The sequence below is a fragment of the Prunus mume genome, linkage group LG4 (genome assembly GCF_029339155.1).
Source record: "Prunus mume cultivar Tortuosa linkage group LG4, ASM2933915v1, whole genome shotgun sequence".
NCBI lineage: Eukaryota > Viridiplantae > Streptophyta > Magnoliopsida > Rosales > Rosaceae > Prunus > Prunus mume.
Genome location: NC_142701.1, coordinates 1,266,260 through 1,294,158, shown reverse-complemented (window position 1 = coordinate 1,294,158; position 27,899 = coordinate 1,266,260). Strand labels below are relative to the sequence as shown.

Here is a 27,899-nt window from a genome sequence, read left to right as displayed (position 1 = left end):
GCGAATGGAAATCTACCCGCGGACAAGTCCGAGGCTAGGAAGGTCCACATAGGTCACAAATACTACATGCACGCATAACAAGCTCATCCGCAGATCATACCGACTCACCTTACTCTCGCATAAAATACCTCAAACACTTGAGGTCCTCCAGAAAATTCACGATGGCGAATGTGGCAACCACTTGGGGCAGGTCACTTGCTCTTGGTTCTAAACATAGGCTACTTCGCCTACCATGCGCCACGACTACCAATATGTCAAAAGTGTGATCGCGCGCCATACAAGCCGATCCCTAATTTTCTCGCCTGTTTACCATCCGCAAAACACCCATGGCCATTCATGCAATGGGTCATCGACTTAATGGGTCCCTTACCACCGCGCCGCCAAGAAAGAAATGATGATCGCCGCCACCGATTACTTACTAAATGGATCGAGGTCAAGTCATCCTCTACTAAAGAAGCCGATGGGAGCGACTTATCCGAGAAACATCATCCGCCGATTGGCGCCTACAATCGCCGGTCGCGAGAAGTTGCTCGCGCTCATTGCAAGCATATCACCGCTTTGTGAAATACAAGATCAAACAACTCACACCTCGAGGTATCCATATGAAATGGCAGGCCGAGGCATCCAACAAAGTCATATTGATCATGAAGAAGAGGCTAGAAGGCGCCAAGGAAAATGGGTGGATGAACTCCCGAGTACTATGGGCTTATCGCACTACTCGCGAAGGTCAATCGTGAAACCACATTCTCCTCGCCATGGGACTAAGCAATCATCCTCCTCACATCAAGGCCCTCTATAAACCTCGAGGTGGGCAGTGTTGACCAAAACTCCAAGCAAATGAGGCTCAACCTTGACCTACTTGAGGGCGAACGTGAGAAGACCATTATCCGAAGTCGCTTCTACTAAAAGAGCTGAAGTCTTACTACGACAAAAGAGCTAAGGTCAGAGAGTTTCAACCAGTGACCTCATGCTAAGAAAGGCTTTCATCACCGCACCAAGACAAGGGTCGAAAAAGATGAATCCCAACTGGGAAGGCCCTTATCCGATCAAGAGTCCGGGCAGGAAGCTACACATTGGACACCATGGATGTGAAGCAAATACCACGACAATGGAATGTTCATCATCTCCGAAAGTATTATCCATAATGCTTCCTCATGACTACTAGAAGTTTCAAGTTTTGTACTCAGTTATTTTTATTTTCGAATAAAGGACTGTAATCTTATGAATATCAATATAAGTTGGGCTTCATTCCAAAATGTCTTATCTGCTTACAAAACACAAACAATGCCTAATAAGATCCTAAAGGAGACGCAGGCTTACACCAAAGGCCCTTCGAGACGCAACTAAAAAGGCCCTAAGGAGAGGCAAGGTGCGCCAGAATTTCTTAAAGAGGTCTCCATGCCTTCGCGGAAGTATCCAGTCCCTATCCGCTTCCTAAAGGAGGCGGGAGATAGACACGCAGCTGCCCATATGCAGGTTCTAAGGAGATGAAAGGCACGACCAAAGCGCCCTTCGAGACGACTGTAAAAGGCCCTAAGGAGACGGTGCGCCGTAAATTTCTTAAAAGGAGGTCTCCATGCCTCATGGGAATATCCGTGTTCCTATCCGCTTCCTAAGGAGGCAGGATAGACACACAGCATGCCCATAATCGGGCCCTTCTGAGACGCAGGCGACGACTCAAGGCATCCTAAGGATGTGCGAATACTCGAGCCTCTTAAGGGGGCCTCAGCGCCGCCAACTTCCTAAGGGAAACCATCCTAAGGGATGTGCAGACACGCCTGAGCTCTTAAGGGGGCCTGCACTCGCCAACTTCCTAAGGGAAACCATCCCGAGGATGTGCAGACACTGAGCTCTTAAGGGCCCTGCACCGACTAACTTTCTAAGGAAACCATCCTAAGGGATGTGCAAGACACGCCGAGCCTCTTAGGAGTCCCACGCCGCCAACTTCCTAAGGGAAACCGTCTAACGGATGTACAAGACACGCCGAGCTTCTTAAGGGAGGCCCCGGGCTTGCCAACTTCCTAAGGGAAACCGTCCTAACGGATGTGGTGACACACTGAGCTCTTAAAGGGGGCCCGCACTCGCCAACTTTTAAGGGAAAACATCATACGATGTGCATTACAAATCCCCCAAAGGGAACCCTATCACTCATAAATCTCCAAAGAAGAAGTGCAATCAAGATAGAAGCTGATTACTTAATAGTTCACAAGTCGATATGCAAATCGAAAGTTGAGAATAACAACTGAAATTTCCATAACAAGATGACCAACCGGACAAGTTTAACAAAAAGAATATGGTCAAAAAAGACCAATTATTCTAAACAAGAAAGCAAACTACAAAAGCTGAAAAGAAACAAAGAAGTCTTCATCTACTCCGAGGCGCCAGCAGGAGACTTATGAGTTGCAGCCTCTTCGGCGTCCACCGATTAGTTATGCCTTCGCAGCCTCATCCTGCCGCTCCGTAACATCTGCCATCATCTCATCTACTGTCCTCCTCCCTCCATCCTCTCCAAGCTGCTTTTCGCCTCCTCCTTCGCAGACGGGTGAATCAGTATGCATGAGTGTCTCGATGTCTACATCACAATTGCATACAAGGGAGTAGTCTCATCCGCAGACAAGCAAGTGTGTGTAGCCCAACTTGTACGCATCTATGATGGCGGACTTGGATTTTTCTGCGAACTTGTGGTATGCATGAAATCTAGCCAGGAGCTTGTCATAGCTAAAGGAGATGTCAGCATTCTTACGCTCAAGACTAAAGAAGGCATCTTTGCAAATGCAACCAAATCATGGCAAGAGAGTTAAGCCTGATCCTTCTCGTAAGGGAGCTTTTCAGCTTAGATATCATTGTCCTCAAATCATACGCCTTCTTCTCATAACGGGCCCTGCTCGTGGCAAGATGGTCAAGCCATTCAAGATTCTTCTCCACCGCTAAGCCGAAAGGTGAAGAGGAGGCAACAGCAGATGAGTTCGAATGGTCTGCAGCAAAAACCAATCTTTTGGATCGGATGGAATGACGCCCTTTGTTTTTCCAAGGAAAGGCTCGAGAAAGTGCTAAGGTCGCGCCCGGGCGAATGTGATCAACCACCAAAGACATGAGGACGGGTTTGATAGGAAGTTCGTCTTGAGCGGATCAGACACGCATGCATCCTGCAGGGCTAGACTTGTCCACCTTGGGACCAATCGCCGTCAAGAAGAACCCTTAGCCCTGTAGCGGATGACTCTCTCATCTTCTTAGCCTCCGCCAACTTCATCTCCAAAGGAGTCAATGATCAATTAACTCCACGCTTGACTCTACGGCAGTTCAACACGGATCATAAGCGCACCTTCCACTTTGATCTCCATCTTTCGACCGTCATGCATTTACTCAAACTTCAAGTGGAATGTTTACATCTCTTTGACGACAGAATAGGTCGAACGGCACAGCTGTCTCACAACAGATCATGTTTTTCAAGCTTGTCAGCGGGAGGCTCAGAACATCCAGCACCACGCATACCACCAACCGTGCTATCTCCACCCACGAGGTGCTTGACTCGTAGATGATGACGGAGCGGACCCCAAGTCTTCTCACAGAAGGAGCCTTGGCTTCTTCCTCGATGGTGACCCATTCTTGGCGTGCGAAGAAGTAGCTTCACCTCCGGAAGATTTGTAGCAGCCTTTCTCTCCGTGGAGATTCAGCAGAACACTCTTCATGTCCTCGTAGGCGATCGTCGAGTGGTCGGACCATTCTGCTTCCACCTTCGACATCCTCGGCGTAAAGCGTACCACCATCTACCTCTCGATACTGCGCTCAACAACCACAACGCCACTCACGAAACTTTTGAGGGATGTTCAAAGCACGACGGACCTTAGCCATGTCGGTCCAAGCTCCAATTGCTTGCTGATGTCATTCACTATAAGCGAAGACAGAAGTTAGTCAACCACACTTTAAGAAATTCAAATAAAAAGGAACATATCAAAAGTCGCAAAAGACATACCATGGCAATAGGTGATGGGAACAAGTGGGCCGTCATCAACGTCGCCCTCCCACCGTCCGCTAACTTCCCGCCGTCGTCATGCCAGCGTGATCTCCCGACTAAGACCCGTAACGGCTTGGTCTTGTAGGTGCGAACTTGGGCATACTGCTCAAAGTGCCTCACCGAAAAATAAAAGAACTCACGCCCGTCCTAAGCGTGAAGAAAGCGGCTCAAATTCTCAAGCACATGATTGCCCTTAAACATTGGGAGTACAGCGCCTCTGCACACCCATGGCAGAACACCTCCTTGAAGAGCTTCGGCGGGAATTTGAAGCCTAAGGAAAAGTAAAAGGATGGAAGGTAATAACCCTAGCGCGGATCATTCGATCTACCAAAGGCTTGTTATCACCCAAGACTTCGATGAGCTTGACCCGTCATCCGGAATGGCAGTGCGAAGCGCCGCCACTACGAAAGGCTGAACGCCACGCGGCAAGTTGGCCACGAATTTCTTGCTAGGCACTAGGAGCCTCCCCATAAGTATAAATGTGCACGAGCTTGGAGCCTTGCATCTGCCCCGAAGACATGGTGGTCAACGAGTAGGCAAAAAAAGAAAGACTTCTACAAGTTAGAATACTGAAAATTGCAAGTCGAAGGAAAAAAAACAATGCGGAAGAACAAAGAAAAAGAGAATAAAATCCTAGAGCAAATGGACTAAGGCCAAGCTTGAGCAAAATGGGGTAGTCCAATCGCCACTTCTTCAAGGCCGGTCGACGCAGCCCAAAGACTAAGACCAAAGCGGAGGCCACTGGCGCCTGCCCGATCGCTCCAAAAAGAATGGCACGGCCCAAGTCTCGCGCAAGGCCCAACTCTAGCGTGCGCAGCCCACACCTTGCAGCTCCAAAGACGTGGCCTGCATTCCATGCGAAGGCCCGGTGACGCCACCTCAACGCAAGGCCCGCGCTCCCATCACGGCACCAAGCCCACTCCGCATGCTGGGCTTGGCGCCTGTGCCTCCACCGAGAGCTTAGCACATGCAAGGCCCGATCCTGCTAACCCTCCGAGCTCCAGCAATGCACGCAGGCCATAGATTGCCTCCCCACGGAGTTGTGCAGCCCTTCAAAGCCTCCAATCATACCCCAGGCCAGTTGCACAAAGCGTGGACCAAGCTGCCAAAAGTCAAAGACACAAGAAAAAAATTTCTTCCAAGCTAATTACCTTGGATGTGCAGCAAGGACAAAGACTCAAGCAGGTTGGGAAAACTCTCCAAGGTTTTCTCTCTCACACTAATAAAGTCGAAGGGATGGATTTTGATGTGAAGGATAAATTGGAGGAGCCTTACATTTATAAGGAATAAAATTCCTTGACCTACAAGGAATTGCAAACTCTTTCCAATTTGGAAGTTCATAAAATTGGCAAGTCAAACACCTCCTCTACTCAGGAGCCCAGGTCCGCGAAGGAAGCCCAGTTGCAGCTGGACAACCCAACAGATAATTTACATCTCCTACATGCCACCACGCACCATGCAGAAGCTGGGGGGCATTTGTGGTAACCAAATTAAATCAAAACCCTAGGTCAAATAATTCATTTCATTTGGGGATTATCTGACCTAATTGGGAATTAATTAACCTGATTGGGAGTTACTCAATTTAATTGGGATTTGATTTGATACCTACCACAATTAGGGATTTGATTTACCCTAATAAATCAAATCCCTAATTAATCAAATCAATTCCAAAAAGGGGAGGAATAATTCCCTTCCATCTACGGAATTATTCCTCTGAAACCCTAGCCTCCAAGACCATTATAAAAGCATAGCCACACACAAGGGTGGAGGTACGTCTAAATTCCTACTGAAACTCTGCAGAAATCATTTCTCACAAACCCTAGCCACCACTTCCTTTCTCTCCCTTACACAAGGCTCCGCCACCACACACGGCTCCTGCCACCCGGTTTTCCTTGAAATACCTTACCTAACTTAGGCATCGGAGGGCCTTTGGCCAACACCCCCCGGGTGTGGTCCTTTTACTCCGATCTGTTTTGCAGGGAAAAGAGAAGTGGAGAAGACGAAGGAATCTTTGACGAATATTATCGTGGGGAAAATCATTCCCTCCAGATATCCCTGCAGTTAATAGCTTGGCTGCAGTTAACATATTGTGCATCATCTGCACATAGACATAGCTGAAGGTTGATTCAAATAAAGCAGGTGATCAGAAGGATAGGAAGCAGAGAGTGAAGCACAAGGGACTGCATCTTTCTTAGACGAAAGTCAGAGTAAACCACAGGCATTATAATAGGAAAGGATGTTCTGATAAAGGAAATGCTCTGTATATATTTTTTTGTTTTATCAATATTGTACTGCCAAGTCTTGAACTATAGGCCTTTCAAATATTCAAGGGATGAGATTGAAGTCTTTCATTCAAATTTTACTGTAAATTTCAATCTTCAATTTCGACCATTGAAATCTTAATCTATGCATTCATAAAAAGGAAAAAAAATATCAAAGAAATGATATAGTCAATGAAAGAGATGTAGACATCACAATTTCTTATTTCTGTATGGTGGTTTAGTCATAAGTAGGCAAGATTTTGCAATTCTCCTCTTGCAATTTCTGAACTTCTGACACACGGTAACTTTGAAGACCATAATGTTTGTTTTAATTTGGTTTCTAATCAGAGTGAAAGGAGACTAATGCTTCCAAAAGAGGACATAAATTAAAGTTTACACAATTGTCAGGAAATAAAACAGAGCACTACGTTGAGAAGACAATGTGACATATTAATACAATGTCAACCAGTATGCAGATTGTCTTGCCATACATAGACATTTCGGATAATGAAAACTGATTCATTTTCACCAGGCCAACTTTCTTATAATTCAGTTGGCATTTCCTAATTACAAGAGATCTGCTGATGAAACTAATTGCCCTTGTCAGTTTCAGACGGTTGGGTTGTGGTCATAGAGTCCTCTGCGGCTATTGTAGGAGAAGATTAGAAAGGCTTTGGTGCAATTTGCAAGGAATGAAGGGGTCCTTCCAACATCTCTACAACTTTGCTCATTGATGGCCGATCAGAAGGAATGGTCTGAATGCACCACAGGCTTATTAAAGTCAGCTTTCTTGCTACTTCTTCTTCCTCCTCAGGTATATCCCCAAATATATGTTCAGCCTTGTGTAGCTCTAGATCTTTATAAACATAATTTGGGAACATTTCGCTCGTATGAGTCACTCCCGAATCCAAATTCTTTCTTGCTCCAACCATGTCAAGAATCAACATCCCGTAGCTGTACACATCAGATTTGTGAGATACGCCTCCAAAGTTCCGACTAAAAACTTCTGGTGCTATGTATCCTGCAGTTCCTCTCACATCTAACATCAATACAATACTCTCCTTCGTTTTACATAATTTGGCAAGGCCAAAATCAGAGATTTTTGGGCAAAAATCTTTGTCCAACAGAATGTTCTGTGGCTTTATGTCAAAATGCAGAATTCTCGTGTTACAACCACGGTGTAAGTATTCTAGTCCTCGAGCAATGCCAACTGCAATTTCAGATAGTTTTTCCATTCTAAGCGACGATTTGCCATTTCAGATCGGTGCTTATGTATGAAATTATCCAGAGATCCATTAGGCATGAATTCATAAATCAGAGCTCTTTTGTCCCTCTCGTAACAGAATCCAGAAAGAGTGACTATGTTGACATGGGAGGTTCTACCAATGCTAGCAACTTCATTAATAAAGTCTTCTCCATTACCCTTGGACTCGCTGAGGACTTGACTGCCACGAGAAGGCCATCAGGTAGCCTGCCTTTGTACACGGTTCCGTATCCACCTTTACCTATTTTATCTTTGAAAGAGTCTGTCATTTTCTTGACATTTGCATAGGTATACTGCTTTGGAGTAAGCGATCCTTAGTTCCTTATAAATGCCTCAACATCAAACTCGTCCCCTTTATCTCTCTTGAGGAAGGCCAGTATTCTTTTCCTTGATATGCATATAGTAAAAAGAATTATTATGATGATCGACGGAACAGCAACTGCAATGCCTGTATGGAAAAATTGTTCAAGTTATGCATTTCAGTGATTTGTGAAAGAAGGTGAAGATCGAAACTTCTGGTATTTTGTCTTTATCATATATACTCACCTAAGGCGATTGCTTTCCGTGAACCTGCCCAAAAGAAATGTTAAATCATAAGAGTTCTTCGGATGAAAATTTGCAAGACGAAGGTATATCATGTGCTTCTTCAACTGCATCAGTCATTTTCTTTTCTTTTCAGTGGACAAATAGAAAAAGCAGTTGCAACCAATTTAAAGCATGCAAGAGATTGAAGATTAAATCGTGAACACAAAACTAAAAATGAAATGGTTATCAAACCAAATCCAAAGTTTATCACTTGTCTCACCTCATCGTCTTCAAGATTGTGGTTTGTCCTAAGCCCGATCGCTCCATTCATTAGAGAGAGTTATTTTCTGTGCTCCTCTCTCTTCCATAAAAAAACTAGTCAGTTTTCTCCCTAAACACTCTTTGTTGGTATGATTCCCAGTTGACGACCGATTTCAATTGTTATGTATGTTATAGTTCAATTTATATTCTAGTTTGTCCAAATTAAGATATACTTAGTCCGATCTCACAATTCATCGTTTCTCATCAGTCCATTCGGACTCCATCGCTTTTTGGTTTGTAATGTCCATTCAGACATAGTTTCACGAGCAGTAAAGATTACAATTCAGTCCCATCGCTCTTGTACTAATCTATTTGTTTAGTTAACGAATTGCTTTCACTTTCAAGTTTTTGTTTTCAGTTTTGTTACCCCTCCCTCTCATTCCCTCTCTCAATCTCATCCTTATTCCCATTCTCACGCTCATTGTCCTCTATACTAAGATTCTTAGGCATGACAAAGCTATGCCTGTACTTTTGGTTGGCGATCAAAGTAATCACTCTCTTTCAATGGAAAAGATTAACATAGGACAGAACTAAAGTTAGCCACAATATCTAAGATTCTTAGGCATTCCAGTGACCTGTTGTCTAAAAACATAATTAGACATATACCTCGACAGTTAGAGGGATTAAGACCAAAAAGATATCTATGCATACCTGCACAGTTTGAGGGATTAGGTCAAACTCAGCTGTAGTTGTATTTTACCCGCACTCACCACTAGATCTGTGACATTGCTTACACAAGTTATTACTTGCATCCCATGTCAAACCAAACCCAGAATCAAGAACAGCAACTAGATTGTCCTTCGTCGAATTCATCACCAAATTCGCACCTGCTGATTGCGAAACGCGGGCAGTGACAGTCGAAGGCTTGGGAGCAGTTGGAGAGGTTTGCATTCGAGGGAAACGACTTCGTAACCTCGAAGGAGTAGAAGAACAAGAGGAGGAAGAGTGGGTGCATTGGGGAAGGGGCGGGAAAACGACGGCGTTTGGATGTGGGGTGGGCGAGGCGGGAAGTGGCTTAGAGAGTTGAGTGATGAAATGCAATGGTTTTGGTTTGATCATATGGCCGGCGTTGGTTGACTTGGACTGTTGTGGGTGGACATTGCACACTGCACACAGCTCTTGAATATTTTGGAGGCTGCTGACCAATAATTGATGGGTATTTTAGTAATTCAAGAAATTAAAATGATTATTTATTATTTATTTATTAGATTTAGCAAGACTCCTGGTCAACTTCAAAGGTAGAGTCAAACTGTGTGAACGCCAAACTAGCAATTTTCCAAGGGGAGTGATTTTTCCAACCTCATTTTCTTCACTTACACTCATTTTTACTTTTTAATACTTTTTAATCAATCTTATTATTTTTTGTTTTTTGATTTTCCTACTATACCCTCCTATATTAAGATTTCGATAACTAAAATGAAGAAAAATTAAATAAAACAAAAAACAAAAAAAAAAACCCAAGCCCACCCATTAATCCCGACACTAAAATGAAGAGTCTCCAAAATCCAGCTGCAATGGCCAACCTACCCCATCCATCTAACCTCTCTCTCTCTCTCTCCAAAACTTATCAAAACACCCACCCCCTCCTCCTTCGGCAAACCCAGCAGCAACACCACCGTCACCTTCACATCACCTGATACGACGCCGCAATACCATATCCAACCCAAAACCCAGCATGTCACTCTAAACCCCGACCTCATCAGATCTGGCCTTCAACACCGACGAGCTATTGGAGACTCCCTCTCTCACTTTCAGATTGGGGTGTGGGGCTGGGATCGCACTAGTTTGGTTGCAAGATTGGGGGTCTGGGAAGGTGGGTGTGGGTGGGGGTGAATTGATGTCGAGTTTGGGTGGCTTGGTTGATGGTTAGGATGGCTGGGTGGCTGAGTTGGTGGCGCCTTGGAGGAAGCAGTCGGGCTGGAGGAGGCTAGGAGGCAAGAGAGGGAGAGATTTTTTTTTTTTCCTTTTCATTTTTGATTTTTTGATTTATTATTTAACTTTCGTAATGTATGGTAAGGATAGAGTAATGAAAACAAAACAAAATTAATTAAAAAGTATTAAAAAACAAAAGAGAGTGCAAGTGGAGAAAAGGAAAGTGGGAAAATCAGTCTCCTTTTCAATACATGAATTATTTACGAAGTATTCATGAAAGCATATTATTTTAAATTGCATATGCAAGTGGAATAAGACATTTTTCAGTCCCTGCAATGAAATGAAAGCTTGTTTTATTAAGGTATATTATGAAAGAATGAATTCATTAAATGGACCAACTACCTTCTAATAGTTTAATGTATGAAACATGCTTGCCTGTGTGATTTCATTCAACAAACATCAACACGGAAATTAATTTCTTCGACTTGTACCTAGGGAATTTTCTGTGAGTTGTGACTGGTCCAAAAGCTAAACAAATTCATACGAGTTTCTAAATTCAGATAAGGTCATTCTAGTAAATGTCATAGCAGCCTAGATAACTCAGAAGTCAGAACATATGAAGCAGAACACGTGGTATGAATCGTTTGGTTTTGTTTTGGCATGGAAAAGACCAGAAGAACCCAACTTGAAGTTTCCAATGGAATGCCGCACGGGTTTTCCATGGCTATGTGAAAGGAATTTGGATGGAATAGGAGTAGGAGTAAGAAAATGTTTGGTATAGGTGAAAGTTTAGGAGAGCACATAGTTCAGACCACAATATAATCATAAGAAACAATTGCAAGCAGGAACACATAATTTGACATTACTGAATTCTAGGATAGAGAATTGAGCAGAACAATAAGGCTCCGTTTAGTGATCGGGACAAGGTTGTAAAATCTAGTCTCATAGAGTTGTGCTCCAATTGAATGTTGGACATTTATCTATGTTGTTAAGTTTTCTAAATATGAGACGACACACTTAATCATTTTTAATATAATTATTAGTTGTGTTTAGTTCCAATGATCAGACGGGATGTAGAGGTCTAAGGTGAAGAAGTTTAACAAAGAATCATTTAAATCTGTAATATTGGAATTGTGTAGCTCCACAAAAGCTATAGGTGTGGTTTGGTATTAAATACATCGATGCCTTTTGAGTTGAAACCTCACACTTAAATGAGTTTATCGGGCCAGTCTTATTTCACCCGATGTATTAGATCTAATAATTAAGGAGGGGATAATATTGGTGATTGCTTGGACTTAATGGTGGGCTCCGATAGTGCCTTATGGAATAATTGGTATTATGTTGCACCCACTTTAAGCCCTCATTATAGCCTTTCCGTATGTTTGCATACTCTGCACTAATGTCTCTGAATTTGTACTAGAAGATGCAGCAGGAGCTGCAGAAGAACTCAATCTTCCACAAATCTTGCACCCATCTAAGAGAATTCTATTTGTCTATCAAAACTAATTTCATCGTCTTCTGAGACCCCCACTCAAAAAACCAATCTTGCTTTGGCTCCTCACTTGTTTCTAGACCAGACTATATACCAAAAGAAAACAGAGGAAACAAGAAGTAGTTTCTAAGAAGGAGGGTTTGCCATGGTGAAGGGATTGAAAGTAGCATAAAGATTCTAAACGACCCACATATGACATGTAGGTGTTTGATAAAAAGCCCCAAAGACAAGGAATTAAGACCAAAAAGATTGCAAGCGCATGCATACCTGCACAGTTTGAGGGATTAGGTCCATCCTTGCAATAGCAGGTGAACTCAGCTGTAGATATATTGTACCCGCACTGACCACCAGATCCGTTACATAGCTTACACAAGTTATTACTTGCATCCCATGTCAACCCAAACCCGGAATCAAGAACAGCAACTAGATTGTCCTTGGTCGAATTCACCGCTAAATTTTCACGTGCTGATTGCGAAACCAAGGCAGTGACGGTCGTGTGGCACGTTCCAAAGGTACCACTAATATTCGTGAGCCCAGAATTCGTGAGGTTTTGTGTGACAAAGTAATTGATGTACTTGGCAGTGCTGTTTATGCTGCAGTTGAACTGACTTATTAGATGAGTTGGAAGAGGAATATTGAGTGGGGGGCAGTCATAGAACAGCAGTAGTTCTTGAACATCTGAAGCATATTCTACATGGTTTACTTCTATTGTGGTATTGCCAGGTGACACAGGACAAACGTTGTTCCAGTAGTCTGTCCTAGCGATTCTGAGAGTACTTGCACTTTGGTTGATATCCAGGACTCGATAATCTTTGTCCTGGAATGAGATCACTGGGGCGTCCCCGGTGCAGTTCAACTTGAATTCCGGGTAGCCACAGCCCTGCTTGATCCCCAAAAAGGATAACCAATATTCGGAATATTTGCGCATTGAAACGAAGCGCTGCAGTTAAGGTATTGCTCATCATCCTCACCCAAAGATCTTGGAATATACAATAAGCATATAGTACTTGTGATCACAAGGAGAAAAGAGATCTTTCGGAAGGGATAGAGATTCATTTTCAGAGAGAGAGAGAGAGAGAGAGAGAGAGAGAGGTATGATAAAGGAAAAGATGAAGCAATTATGTTCATCAAGGTCTCACGGTGCACGTTAGAGTCAACGTCGACTTATTGATTGGTGAGTAAAATAAAACTTATCTGTTGTTTAATAAAAGTGCAAGAAAGTTTTTTTTTTATGTTTAATACTCCAGAAATGTTTCTTTTTCTGCGTAACATGGAATTACCAGGAAATTGGTCAGGCTTTCAACTGAAGTCAACATGAGCGGCATATTGAAATGAAGGGATTTGCTTCTTATTTGTATAATTGACTTATTATTGTATAATAAAGTTTTATTTACATACATTGCTATACACACATATGTAACCATATATACCTCTTTATAGAGATGAATGAATTATTGAGAAATTTCCCCAAATATTTTAGCACGGTATTAGAGCTACCGATCTCAAGTCATCTCTAAATCTGTTTTCTTTTTCCTCAAATTGTTTTCAAACTCTGAATTTATCCTCATACCAAAACCCAAATCAAATTCAAACATCATAGTTTACCTGTATTCCCAAAGCATATATATCCCACAAACAAATTCCGCTACAATGTCAAATCCAATTGAAACCCCTACCTTAACTGCTTGCAACTCCACACCATTCAGAATGACAATTTTGGGTTGCCTGCTGAAATCATGTGGAATGAGACCAACTATAGTCTTTAGTCTGAAGTCATGGAGATGCGAATTGCCGGGCGAGAAAGATATAGGAATCTGACACGCCCAAATATAGGTATTTGTCTACAGTTGTTAGATCAGACACGTATGTGGGAAGAATTTTCGTTTCCTTTTCTTGCTATTTTTGAACTTTTGACACACAGGTAACTTAGCACACTATATAATCTTTGTTCTTGTTTTCTTCTCATTCTGAAACAGAGCAACGCATTCAGAAGACAGAACTACTGGTTGGAACCAAACGTTGAAAAAGATTTGAGCTATGAACACCAAGTTTACCATTTGAAAGATTAAGCATAGAATATTCTTGGGATGGCGGTCAACTTACGCAGCCTAACAAAAGCTTTGAACTTCAAAATTGGAGTTTTATATTTTACTCATCTTCAGACAAACTATCACTTACAATTTCACTCATCTTCGAGTTCGAAGAGATGCACTATTCAAACAATATGATAATAATGATGCTGATTTATATTACATGTTTTTCTTTTTTGGATTATGAAAAGATTATACATGTTCTCCATCTTAAAATTGAAAATCAACACTTATATACCGATATGTCTTGAGCTTACACTCAAAGGCTTTGATGTGGTCATAGAGTCTTCTGTTTCAGATGGTTGAGATGTGGTCATAGAGTCTTCTGCAGCTATTGTAGGAGAAACCAACAAAGGCTTTGGTGCAATTTGCAAGGAATGAAGGGGTCCTTCCAGCATCTCTACAACTTTGCTCATTGATGGCCGATCAGAAGGATTGGTCTGAATGCACCAGAGACTTATTAATACCATCTTTCTTGCTATTTCTTTTTCCTCCTCTGTGGTTGCCCCAAAAACATTCTCATCCTTGTCTAGCTCTAGATCTTTATAAATGTAATGCGGAAACATTTCACTCGTATGAGACACGGCCAAATCCAAATTCTTTCTTGCTCCAACCATTTCAAGAACCAACATCCCGTAGCTGTAAACATCACATTTGTGAGATACGCCTCCAAAGTTCCAGCTAAATACTTCTGGTGCGATGTATCCTGCAGTTCCCCTTGTCCCAAACATCGATACGATACTCTCCTTTTTGCACAATTTGGCAAGGCCAAAATCAGTTACTTTTGGGCAAAAATCTTTGTCCAAAAGAATGTTCTGTGGCTTTATGTCAAAATGCACAATTCTTGCATTACATCCACGGTGTAAGTATTCTAGTCCTCGGGCAATGCCGACTGCAATTTCAGATAGTTTTTTCCATTCTAAGCGAGAATTTGCCATTTCAGATCCTTGCTTACGTATGAAATTATCCAGAGATCCATTAGGCATGAATTCATAAATCAAAGCTCTTTTGTCCCTCTCGTAACAGAATCCACAAAGAGTGACTATGTTGACATGGGAAGTTCTACCAATGCTAGCAACTTCATTAATGAAGTCTTCTCCATTACCCTTGGACTCACTTAGGACTTTAACTGCCACCAGAAGGCCATCAGGTAGCTTTCCTCTGTATACTGTGCCATATCCTCCTTTACCTATTTGATCTTTGAACCAATGAGTCATCTTCTTCACGTCGGAGTAACTATACCGCTTTGGGGCCATCCATCCATTTTTTGTTATTACTTCCTGGATGTCAATCTCATTCTTCTTATATTTCTTCAAGAAAAGCACTTCTTTTTTTGATGCGTATACCATACAAACAATGAAAACAATGGCGGAAGTTACACCCAATAAAACCCCTATAAATTCAAAAATATTTTCAAGAAGTTATATGCATTTCATTAAGTTGTGATAGACATAAAAGCATCTCAATACTGTAAAGAAATAAAAGCAATAGAATAAAGTGATACTGAAATTAAACCTGGAACAAAATACTTGTTTCTTTATACTTCACTTTTCTTCTTGTATTTTTATTTAGAGATATTTTGTCATATACCCATTCTTAGCATTAATGATATAGATAAACCCTACACCATCAATCTCTATAAACAAACCCAAAAACTGACAATTGACCTTATTGAATTGAATTTTGATTATTAAAATACTTCTATGCCCTATTGATTTATTTGAGCTTTTTTTATTATGAGGTTTTAGGGTTGGGCTTGTTTTAAGAAATAGATGACAGTTTTGTAATTTATAGGAAGTTAAAAGCCTCTTTATCATGTTGTAAGTGAGCTTTGGATCTATTTTCATATAAGAATTCGGATCCATATATTGGGTATAATAGTGAATCTAACTTTAATTTATTGTAGTGAGTTAGATGATAGTAAAGCTCCTAGTCATTTTAAGCAGTCATGTAACTTTGAAATGTATTTTGGAGGGCTACCATTTAATAGTTACTGAATCAAGGGCTAGAACGAAACAAAGGAACCAAGCAGAGTTACCTATCGCAATATTTTCTCCTGAAACAATCACAAGATAGAGAAATGTTAATCAATAAATGAATATATATATAAAGTAAATTTAGGTTTTAGCAAAAAAAAATATTTCACTTTTGGAAAAAGCCAAAGCTTTTAAAAAAAAAAACAGAAAAACCTCTCAATTTACCAACAGATATTTTTAGTTACATGTTGATAATTTCACTAAATCTAGTCACTTGTTGCCAAAGGTTCGCAATTTGAGAACATGGCATTTTTTTCTCTATAAATTTATTAAAATATTCATTAATCAATTTAAAATCAATAAGAATAATCCTGTCGTTTTAATTTGACAGTGGGACAAAGAGGAAAGCAAAGTAGGTTCGCAAAACTAAAAGAAGAGAAAGTCAAAACACTACGTAAAAATTTCCAGAAATTTCTAATTTACGACGACTTACTGTTGTTATCTTTCTAAATCGTACCCATGAAATAAAAAAAGAAAATATAAAGTCAACAATTCCTAGTTAGTTGTCATTGATGGTCCCTGTTCAAACTTCCATTATAATTTAATGGCATGTGTGAAAAACCTTAGTTTTTGGAAACTATTATTTGTACATTCAAAAATAATAATAATAATAATAATTTGTACTAAAAAAATTATAAAATGAAGAAAAAATTTAAACTTCAAGTACGTATACTATTGATATTGAATATGGTACCTGATATGACACAAACCCGATCCCCACAAAAGCAAACGGGCTTGCTCGAATGGGAGTCAAACCCACAGCCCCCATTTACATCAACACATTTAGCGCATTCATCATCATAAGGGTGGGTATAGTTAACATTAAAGCCTTCCATGATCGCTTCCTGAAACAGCGACCTATTGGCAACGAGCTTCGCAGCCGCGGTCTTGAGAATCGGCACTGTAGTTTCAATCTTACACTTGACATCGCTCATAATCTGATCGATCGGGACCGTCCCGATTAAGTAATAAGAGTCGTTGAAAGGCAGATTGACGTTGCAGTGAAACCAATTCTCGGGCTTGGGGGTAATGGTAGAGGAATTACAGCCGTAGAAAATGGACACCTCCATGTCGTCGTTCTCATTGTGGGCGAAGAACTCGGACTTGATAGTTACGTTGGCGAGTTTGTCTGTGCATGTCGAGTTCCAGAGGTCTGAGCGGACTAACCTTAGATTTTTGTGAACTGGGTCGAGTTCGAGAACTCGGTACCTCAGCGACATGATGGTCAGCTCGGGCGAGTCGTCCACGCAGCTGATGTGGAACTCCGGTGGACCACAGTGGGCAGGGCGTGCCCCGCCGGTGAACGGGTATGAGAGGCCTTGGAGCGGGCCACAGGCGAAAGTCTGGGAGCAGACGGAAGGGGTTTCCTCAGGCTGTATTTCCTTAGACGAAAACGGTGTCGTGGCGTCCGCGGAGTAGAAGAAGAAGAGGAGAAGGAGGAAGATTGGGTGCATTTTGGACGGGGGTGGGAGTGTTGTGGGCTTGCTGGTAAATGCCAATAGAGATTAAATACAGGTTTGATGAAGAACGCGTTGATGAACTACAACTTGACTTGTGGTCTTGGACTGACGGTCGTCTCTGTTCTTTTTATGTGGTTATAAACGCATGAAATCTTCCCAGTTTTATTCGACGAGTTCTATTCATTAGAGCATCCGCGTGGGGCTCTCTAATGGGACAAAAGCTTGCAATTTATATTCATTAGCAGCATGAAGGTAAATAACAAGTTGTCTACCGTGAAGAAATTGTTGGAGGAAAATAGGAAATATGAATTTAAAGATAATAATATTTCTCAATAAAATTGTAATTATCAAATACAATAACAAATTTACATGATATTAATGTAAATTAACAAACACAAATAGAAAATACTGACAACTTTAGCGATTGTGGCTTGTAAGAATTGCAATGTCCTAAAGACAGATTTACTACTCTTGTGCTCACAGTTCTATAAGCGTCTATCTCCCAAGATTCAACAATTGATAATCCTAAATTGAAGTATTTGAATTTAAGACTCTAGTGAATGATAAGTGCATTATTTCCTATATTTGTATATCTCTTATATTTAGTTTTTGTAGGGAAAGTTTTTTTTTTCTTAAAGGGGGACAACGGTGGCAAGCCACGGCCATCCACCCCTTCCGGACCCGGAGAGGCTATAGGAATTTCACCCGTCCACTGCCCTCATCGCTGATTCTTCACCAACGGCGGGAATCGAACCCAGGATCTCCCGTTTACATAGGCTGGGAAGCCACCTGTAGGCCAACCCGTGAGGTTTGTGGACGTTTTTGTAGGGAAAGTTAATTAAAAATAGCATTATATTACTTTACTTTCCTTATTTTCAACTATTATGCGCTCTTGGAAGGGTTTTGACTGAAAATCAACTTTTCGAATGAATTTTAGCACAAAGCCAATTGGAGGAGAAGAAATCTAAGACATTGAGCATCATTGTGTCAAAGTTTCATAATTTTCTACCAAGCCAAATGCTCAAGACTAGCAACTCAACACAACCTAAGTTGAAATCCCGTCAAAATTGCACTACTGTGGAAGGTTGAAGATTTGAAGAAATTTTCGATTTTTTCTAGTGGCGTGTGATATATGCTTGGAAAGCTTAGAGATCAAGCTAAAGTTCTCATATTTTTGCAGAATTTTCTAGGAAATGGAAAGACCCAAAAATATGCATGCCAGTTGGCTGATGTGCTTCCAAGACAAAGAATGATTCTTTCCTAGTTTGTTTCCTTAATTGTTTGGAATTTTGTTTTGTTTTGGAGAGTTTTTCCAGACCTTTTTAGAGTAGGGTTTAGTTTTTTAAACTATATAAGGTCACCCTAAGCTCTCTCTATGGACCATCTTGATACCATATACTTTTCCAACATATTTCAATACACCCACAAATATATAAGAGAGAGAGAGAGAGAGAGAGAGAGAGAGTCATGAGTTGTTGCCATGGTGCTTTTGGAGCTTACGAAGGTGTTGCTGTCGAAAATCAGAGATCAAATCCATCTGCCAAATCGGTTTTATGACAACAATTATTTTGTTTATCTTCTCTTTTGTCATGAACTAATTTGCCTTACTACTATATAGGGCTATGTAGCCTATAACCATGAATACTTAATTTTATAGAAGAGAAAGGTCTGATATGAATCTAACTTCATTAGATTAGTCTCTCTTTCGTATCCCTCTATTAGACAATTGTCTATGCATTAATAAATGAGATAGTTACTATAAACAATAAAATTACCCTTGGGAATTGATAATCGGTAAAGATATGTATTGATATTCTGTGAAGATTGGTATTCATAATCTGTCAGAGGTTGAAGTACAAGGGACTACATCTTTTTTTAGACAAAAGTCGGACTGATCTAGGGGACAAAGAAGAGGTGAAACACAGGCATTACAATTAGGGAAGAGGTCCCTGATAAGTCCATAAATATACTCATTTATGTACTCTTTTTACTTAGGTTTTGTAGGAGAATAAGATTTAAAAGGGGCTTATTACTATATTTTTCTGATTTTTAGCTTTTCTGAGCTATTAAAAGGTTTTTAAGGAAAAATCAATTTTTCAGAGGAATTTTAGCGCAAGGCCAATTAGATGAAAGCTAACATCTTAAAGTTCAATCTGTGATTTTTCTAGAATTTTCTACCGAGCCAATTGGTACAGTATTACAAGTAAAGTTAGCTCACGTGCAAACATGACAGTTTCGTACATGTTACGTGAATGTGAAGAAACGGAAGCCTTCCCGAATTTTTTAAGTTACATGCTATATATGGTTTGAAAGATAAGACATTTATCTTTCTAAAATATATTTTTAATAATTTTTCTAGAAGGCCAAAGATCCCCAAATCATGTGACAATTGGGCTGAGCTGTATTTCTTTATGGAGTTAGGAATTGTGATTTTTACTTTTCTATTTGGATTCCTTGTTTATCAAGAATTCTTGGACGACTTTTCAGTCAATCTTAGGGTTTAGAACTCTGATATAAGTGATATAAAAGGCCATCCAAGGCCCCCCTACGAAGAATTCACGTCCTAAGGAGATTAACCGCACAAGAGGAGAAAGCTGCCGACAAGTTCTTTTTTTTCCTTCCTTATTTTAATTTTCATCAGTTCTTATGTATTTATTTTTGAGTTCAACCAAGAACATGAGTAACTGATTTCTTGTTAGTTAGGGCTTAATCTTAAAGCCCTAAACATGATTTCAATTTTATAAACAAGTTTGAATGGATTTTCAGTTTCTGTAAGCGTGATGATTTCGATTTCTCTATTTTATGTGAATTCTGATATTTTATTTCTTTGAGTAGCCAATTTGGAAGCATGTATTGGAATTAAATTGTTGTAGAACATAGGTCAATTGCCATATTGAATGTGTTCTTGTTTGCAACGAATAATTGGGTTAAGAACTAGTTATGAGAAATCGATTCTTGAATTCCTAATAACAAATGCCATGTTTTAGGGTTTTTGTGACACTCATATTCTCTTTGATCTTAATGGATTCTTGATTGTTAATTTGAGGAAATGTCATACTAGATTTCAATTAAGAATACACATATTGATGTAAATTTCATACACTTTACATACACTTAAGAGGGAATCATACAACTCGAGTCAAATGCCATGATCTTGTTGTGAGTGTCGTCATCATATGCTTGCTAGAAATTGATTATCTACTGTTGTTTATGGATTGATTGATTGTTTGGAGGTGGATAGTGAGTCCTAGCTATTGTTCTTGACTGATTTTAAACCAATTTCTCTTAAACTCTAATTTAAATTCTGTTTTGTTTTCTTTCCCGTGTTTTGTTTTATTTACAAAATCAAATCAAAACCCCATTGGTATTGGCGTGTGTGTGGAAGTCATTGTGGTTTCAATCTTTATTTTGTTTTCGTGTTTAATTGTGTAAGTTTTCATTGTGTGACATTGATAAACATCTCTTTAGATTACAATCTATGTGAGATCGACCCTTGCTTGCTTACTACACTATCATTTGATTTGTGCACTTGCAAGGTTTTAATATTGTTGTTAAAAATTACCAACAATCCCGATAAAGGTATTGTTCTATGTATATTTGTTTTTTCTATCAATATTGTGTTGAATTATAAATTCCTGCTGGTTTAGGTTTTATTTTACAGATGTAATATTTTGGTTGGATGAAACTTTTATGACTCAGATTTAAGACAAGTGTCCAGCTTACATTGCTGGATCAATTGTAAGGCGGAGATCACATTCTCAGCATTGTAAAAGGAATGTTCCGTTAGAAATGAGAGCACTGTGCACTGCCATGTTTTGTGCATAGCGACGAACATTTGAGCATTACTGTGTAGCCATTCTTTCTCTGCATTTTTCTAATTTCTTCAATTCATCTGGTTTTGTGTGAGCTGATGCATTGTGTGTGCAAGTTCTGATTGAAATCTCAACATATTGTAATGCCAAGTCTTGAAGCCCTTGATATATTCAACGAATAAGATTGAAGTCTTTCATTCACAGTATAGTTTAGTTGTTCCAATTTATACTCAAACACCAAAAGTACTGTAGCAGTTGCTGAAAACAGAGAAATCATGAAAACAGTTTTTTCACTCTCAGTTTTCAGATAATGATAACTGTTTCATTTTATCCAAACCAACTTTTTTACAGACCAAAAGATTCTTTTCAATTCAGAGGCCTACCCAACATAATTATAACAATATTTTAAAACAACAGATTTCTTCCTTTTTATTATTATTTGTGTTTGCGCAGTGCCTTCTTTCTTCTCCCTCTCAATAACAGTCTTCTTCTTCTTCTTCCCCTCTCTCTCTCCCTTCTTCTTCTCTCTTTCTTCTGCCTCTCAATCATTGTCTTCTTCTTCTTCCTCCCTCTCTTTCCCTTTTCTTCCTCCCTCTATCTTCTCCCTCACAGCTTGCATGTCTTCTTCTCCATGTGGGGTCGTCTCCCATGGATGCCAAGGCCAACATGGGACCTCGAAGCCATTTCCAGGGCTGCCATGGGGCCGTCTGACACCATTGACCCCATGGTGGATCTGCCACTGGTTGTAGTCATACAGTCCTCTGCAGCTATTGACCTCATGGTGGATCCGCCACTGGTTGTAGTCATACAGTCTTCTGCAGCTATTGTAGGAGAAAACAAGAAAGGTTTGGGTGCAATTCGCAAGGAATGAAGGGGTCCTTCCAACATCTCTACAACTTTGCTCATTGATGGCCGATCAGAAGGAATGGTCTGAATGCACCACAAACTTATTAATACCATCTTTCTTGCTATTTCTTTTTCCTCCTCTGTGATTGCCCCAAATACATTTTCATCCTTTTCTAGCTCTAGATCTTTATAAACATGATGTGGAAACATTTCACTCGTATGAGACACTCCCAAATCCAAATTATTTTTTGCTCCAACCATTTCAAGAACCAACATACCGTAGCTGTAAACATCAGATTTGTGAGATACTCCACCAAAGTTCCGGCTAAACACTTCTGGTGCAATGTATCCTGCAGTTCCTCTTGCCCCAGTCATCGATACAATACTGTCCTTCGTTTTACATAATTTGGCAAGGCCAAAATCAGAGATTTTTGGGCGAAAATCTTTGTCGAGAAGAATGTTCTGTGGTTTTATGTCAAAATGCAAAATTCTTGTGTTACATCCACGGTGTAGGTATTCTAGTCCTCGCGCAATACCAACTGCAATTTCAGATAGTGTTTTCCATTCTAAGAGAAAATTTGCCATTCCAGACCCGTGCTTATGTATGAAATTATCCAGAGATCCATTAGGCATGTATTCATAAATCAAAGCTCGATTGTCCCCCTCATAACAGAATCCAGAAAGAGTGACTATGTTGACATGGGAGGTTCTACCAATGCTAGCAACTTCATTAATAAAATCTTCTCCTCCATTACCCTTGGACTCGCTTAGGACTTTGACCGCCACCAGAAGCCCATCAGGTAGCCTGCCTTTGTACACAGTTCCATATCCACCTTTACCTATTTTGTCTCTGAAAGAGTCTGTCATTTTCTTGACATTTTCATAGGTATACCGCTTTGGAGTAAGCGATCCATAGTTCCTTATAAATGCCTCAACATCAAACTCATCCCTCTTATCTTTCTGGACGAATGAGACCATTCTTTCGCTTGATATGTGCGGGAGCGATTTTCGGACATTTCGCTTCCACCATATGCATATACCACAAAGAATGATTACCATCACGTAAAATCCAGTAGCCAAACCTGCAACAAAATACTTCATTTGTTGGAATTTTATTTTATGTAGTTATTAGTTAAGCTCCTAGTCATTTTAAACAGTCATTTAAGTTCTAAAACCACTTTGGAGGGCTACCATTTTAACAGTCAATCAAGAACTACAACGAAAACAAGTAACGAAGCAGTTACTAGTATAAATACTGTTTTAAAGAAGTGAAATATTACCCATTGCGATATCCTTCTTTTTTCCTGAAACAGCCATAAGATAGAGAAATGTTAATCAATTGTTAAAAAAAGACTACCTCAATTGCAACAAAGATATTTGGTAGATTACATCAACAAAAACTACCTTTTTCGTCACTGCTTATTTGCCTTAAATTTGGTCATTGTGTCGCTAATTTTACTCAATCGAGTCAATTTTTTGTCACTGGTTAGTTTTTTTATGCTCAATACTTCTAGAAAAAGACTTAGGTCAATGAAAATTTTGGTAACCACAAAAGCGTCTCTGAAGAAAATGAAGTTTATCAACTTGAACAAAGACCTCAGTAGGTAGGATGCGTAATAAGAAAATGTAGAGCTACCAATGCTGGAAATAAAGGACTTAAAAATTTTCAAAGTCATCTTCCCAATTAATTAATTGATTTTTTTTAATAAAGGAGTAACAAGGAGCATGCATACATGAAGTTAATAACTTTTAAATTAAATTAATGAGTTTTGTATACTTTTATAAAGCTAATTATTTATAACAAAAAATCTATGAAAGTGTTTAAGAATATGTGAAGTCACTAATTTAAAAAAGTCAAGTCAGCCACAAAAAGTGTTGACTGGCACCATCAAGATTTCCAATTCGATGCATGTGCCAAAGGATCAAAATGATCAAAACATGAACACTCTTAAGGGTTTAAAAGTTTTACAAAATTTTCTATCCAAAATGTTCAATTTCTGAAATTCGTAGCAACATGATCTCTTTTCTTGTATACGTCAAGTTCAGTAGTTTCTGTTTTTTGTTTCTGCACACAATTCCAGATAACCCAGGTTTTTAACAGACGAGCCAAATGACACACACCTAGGTAGCTGTCTAGGATGTAATAAAAAACTGTGGATGCCACCAATCCTGGAATTCAATTCTGTAATTATAAGAGAATGACAAGGGACAGACGTACCTTGTGCTCCCGGTGCAGTTGCATTACATACGGCTGCATAGTCCTGATCCAGGCAAAAGCAACTGAATCCACCAGTAGCGTTATGCCCACACTTCCCTCCTGATTGCACACAACTGTTGCATTCAACATTATCAATCTCCAATCCCAATTCAAAGCCCTCATCTACGACTTCCTGGATAGTTGTTCGATTGGCCTCTAGAGCCAGGGCAGCTGTAGTAAAAACCGGAACACTGACCCCAGCTGTACAGGCGCGGGTAGCAAGAGCAGCTACATCAACTGGGAGACTCCGGGTGAAAGACCAAACAGCAATGTCACCGTTGTTCGTACTGCAAACTTGGGAAGTAAAGTTAACCTCCAGCCCCGGGACAGTTGAATTGCACCCGTAGTAAAATGTCAGGTTTGTAAGCCCAGAAGGATAATTAAACAGAGAGAAGTTGATGCTGGTGTTGATGTAAGTCTGAGGACAGATAGTTCCCCAATAGTCCTGCCTAGCAACTGTAACAGAGGGAGCACTAGAGTCCGTTTTAAGAATTCTGTAGTTGACATTCGACATGTTGATCATGGGGGCATTCTCTAGGCATTTGACCTCGAACCCCGGCAGACCACAGTAATTAGCCCGGTTTACTCCCCAAAAGGGGTATGAGATGCCTCCGATGCCACCGCAGTTAATAGCTTCGCTGCAGTTTGTATATTGTTCATTGTCCTGGCATAGACTTAACTCAACGTTGATCGAAAGAAAGGAAGTGATCAAGAGCAAGGGAAACAACGATTGAAGCAGAAGGGTATGCATATTTGCTGGGAAGGCTCAGGGTAAGTGACAAACCAATACAAGTTTAAAAATAGAAAAAGGGAAGCACAGGAATACAAGTAGGAAATTGACAGATCGTGATTAAGGAATGAGTCGTGTTTTTTGGGGCATAGAAGAATTCGAAACCTCCAAACAGGTCGTGATTCACAGGTCGTAATAGTCTGTTGTTTGATAGAAGTGCCAGTCAATGGAAATTTTGATGCCACTAAAGCGCGTCTATTCAGAAAATGAAGTATGTTTTTTTGGCCAGGAAACGTGGAATTGTCAAGGGTCAGGCTCGAAACCTCTGCTTCACACTAATTTCAGAAAGAGAAAGAAGGGAAGGCCTCAGCAATGTTAAGCCCACACTTCCACCACTGATTCATCACAACTGTACATTGATTGTTATCTTTCACGAATTCTAATTGAAAACTTATGGGGTCTACTACAAATATTACTTCAACAATTCAAATTATAGAATTTGCACTTCTCCTCTTGCAATTTCTGAATTTCTGTATGGGTAACTTTGAATTTTTTATTTAATTTGGTTTCAAATCAAGATTAAAGGACACGAATACTTCCAATAGAGGACATAAATTGAAGTCTACGTGTTTCCCTCTTTTTGGCCAAGTAGGCCAAATGAATGATTTTTTGGTCCTTCTTCTCTTGAGATGCATAGGTGTGCCACCACCAAGCCACTTCATGGCTTGGATGGAAAGATTGTGTGAATTTTTTTGCGCTTCTGACTTCTAATCAAACGATTGATCTGCCAAGCAAGAAACCTCCTCTCCAACTTGTGTTACATCCACGGTGTAGGTATTCTAGTCCTCACGCAATACCAACTGCAATTTCAGATAGTGTTTTCCATTCTAAGAGAAAATTTGCCATTCTAGATCTGTACTTATGTATGAAATTATCCAGAGATCCATTAGGCATGTATTCATAAATCAAAGCTTGTTTGTCCTCCTCATAACATAATCCAGAAAGAGTGACTATGTTGACATGGGAGGTTCTACCAATGCTAGCAACTTCATTAACAAAGTCTTCTCCATTACCCTTGGACTTGCTTAGGACTTTGACCGCCACCAGAAGCCCATTAGGTAGCCTACCTTTGTACACAATTCCATATCCACTTTTACCTAGTTTGTCTATGAAAGAGTCTGTCATTTTCTTGACATTTGCATAGGTATACCGCTTTGGAGTAAGCGATCCATAGTTCCTTATAAATGCCTTAACATCAAACTCATCCCTCTTATCTTTCTTGACGAATAAGACCATTTTTTGCTTCCACAATATGCATATACAAAGAATGATTACCATCACGGAAAATCCACCAACAGCCAAACCTGCAATAAAAAACTTGTTTCATTGTAATTACTTGATTTGTTGGATTTTTATTTTATGTAGTTATTAGTTAAGCTCCTAGTGATTTTAAACAATTGTTGATGCTCTTTTTCAGAGAGGGTCAACTTAGGGAAAAAGGGGTTTGCCTTCAACAGTGGAGAAGGTGAGGACCTTCTGTAAGGGTCGAGCCTGCAGAAGACAAAGTAGGAGAAGCAATCGTTAAGCTTTGGACACCGGTGTGGTGCTGGCCGAACGCTCTCCGATGCTTAAGTCAGCTAAGAGTAATAACTTTAGTAGAGTAATAGCAAAAGATAAGAAAGTAGTTAGCTTTTTTACTAGGGTACTGTTCCCTATTTATAGGGAAGTGAAAGTGGGAGGTTTGCGTAGATTTTCGATGTGGGACTTTGTGCAAGTCGCCTTGGTGGTGACACGTGTCATGGAGATTAGGTTTGGCAATTGGGACCTTCAACAGTCGGGAGCTTCGGCAGGTGCTTGGCACCTCGGAAGAGTGTCTTCCTTCGGCGGAAGGCGTGTGCGCTTTGTCTGCTAGTTGTTTTGAGGCTGGATATGCTCGGTTGATTATGGTGTAAATAGTAGTCCCCCAAGTTCACGGTCAAGAAGTGACTTTTGGGTTAGGAACTTGTTAGATTTTGGTGTAATCATGACCGAGCATTCCAGGTTCAGTGGGAGCCGTAGGGCATTCCCTAGTCCCCCAAGTTGGCAAGCTAGAAGTTGCGTCAACACTTGGTAGCTGAGTGAGTCTACAGAACCATAGGTAGCTGGGTACTTGGGTTTTCAGCAAGGAGGCCGGGTGAGCTCTGTGGGGCTGAGCTTCGGTAGAGGTTGTGGCCTTGAAGCTTTGGCAAAGGAGCCTTGGGAGAAAAATTTGAAAAGCAAGAAGCAGGGCCTTTGTAGTATATTTAGGTTCTTGGAAAAACCTGGGGTCAAAAAAGGCCTTAATAGAGATTTCGGCAAAATTCTCCTTGGGGCTAGGCCGGCAAGGCCAGCCCTTTTTATTTTTTTTATTTATTTATATTTTTTATTTATATTTATTTATAAAAAAGAAGGATTGCTTAGGGTAGCTTGAGGCTTCTAGTAAAGTTTGCATGGCCCTTGCCGTTCGACAAGGGACAAGATGGGCCTAGGAGAAAAGGCTAAGCTTCAGCAAAGTTTGGGAAGAAAGAGAATTTCGGGGTCTGGGCCTCTGGGGGCATGTCGGCAAGGTTTGGCTTATTTGAACATGGGCTGTAGTAGCCGGGCTTCGCACATGTGAGGGCTAGGGTTTGTAAGGGTGAGGTCCTCTTTGTATAAAAGCATCGTTCGGCGGTGACCTCCTATCACCATTCGAAAGTGTTTCTTCAAAGAAAGTCTTGAGTCTGTGGATTGAGCTTTGCCTAACGGCAACGCATAGTATTAGCCATTTTCGTGAGTGCGACACGTGTGCGATAGGTTTGTCACGGCTTCATGCGCAACTTTAGCGAGTTTAATTTGAAGGAGGATAGCAAGAAGTGTCACCTTAGCGGTGCGACCCTTGCCGCTCGGCAAGGGCATCTTGA

The 27,899-nt window shown here is 40.4% G+C and overlaps 2 protein-coding genes, 1 long non-coding RNA gene and 2 pseudogenes across 4 annotated transcripts; 1 reads left to right on the top strand and 4 right to left on the bottom strand.

Moving 5' to 3' along the window:
• Positions 1-6,643: 6,643 nt before the first annotated feature.
• Positions 6,644-12,836, bottom strand: LOC103328666 (LEAF RUST 10 DISEASE-RESISTANCE LOCUS RECEPTOR-LIKE PROTEIN KINASE-like 2.1; annotated as a pseudogene). The gene is made up of 3 exons (XR_016126488.1): positions 12,018-12,836; positions 8,087-8,110; positions 6,644-7,988 (listed from the first exon to the last, which is right to left on the bottom strand). The product of XR_016126488.1 is annotated as an LEAF RUST 10 DISEASE-RESISTANCE LOCUS RECEPTOR-LIKE PROTEIN KINASE-like 2.1 (transcript).
• Positions 12,786-13,229, top strand: LOC148917608 (uncharacterized). Its single transcript, XR_016126489.1, has 2 exons — positions 12,786-12,924; positions 13,034-13,229. It is a non-coding gene; the product is annotated as an uncharacterized LOC148917608 (long non-coding RNA).
• Positions 13,230-13,975: 746 nt separating this feature from the next.
• Positions 13,976-17,440, bottom strand: LOC103328667 (LEAF RUST 10 DISEASE-RESISTANCE LOCUS RECEPTOR-LIKE PROTEIN KINASE-like 2.1). Its single transcript, XM_089049500.1, has 3 exons — positions 16,571-17,440; positions 15,879-15,896; positions 13,976-15,233 (listed from the first exon to the last, which is right to left on the bottom strand). Exons 1-3 carry the CDS (start codon positions 17,328-17,330, stop codon positions 14,071-14,073), a joined length of 1,941 nt encoding a protein of 646 aa, XP_088905626.1. The 5' UTR covers positions 17,331-17,440; the 3' UTR covers positions 13,976-14,070.
• Positions 17,441-21,367: 3,927 nt separating this feature from the next.
• LOC103328633 (LEAF RUST 10 DISEASE-RESISTANCE LOCUS RECEPTOR-LIKE PROTEIN KINASE-like 2.1) lies at positions 21,368-25,102 on the bottom strand. Its single transcript, XM_089049506.1, has 3 exons — positions 24,213-25,102; positions 23,275-23,298; positions 21,368-23,076 (listed from the first exon to the last, which is right to left on the bottom strand). Exons 1-3 carry the CDS (start codon positions 25,000-25,002, stop codon positions 21,755-21,757), a joined length of 2,136 nt encoding a protein of 711 aa, XP_088905632.1. The 5' UTR covers positions 25,003-25,102; the 3' UTR covers positions 21,368-21,754.
• Positions 25,103-25,827: 725 nt separating this feature from the next.
• On the bottom strand, positions 25,828-26,277 carry LOC103328669 (PR5-like receptor kinase pseudogene; annotated as a pseudogene).
• Between the last annotated feature and the right edge of the window lie 1,622 nt (positions 26,278-27,899).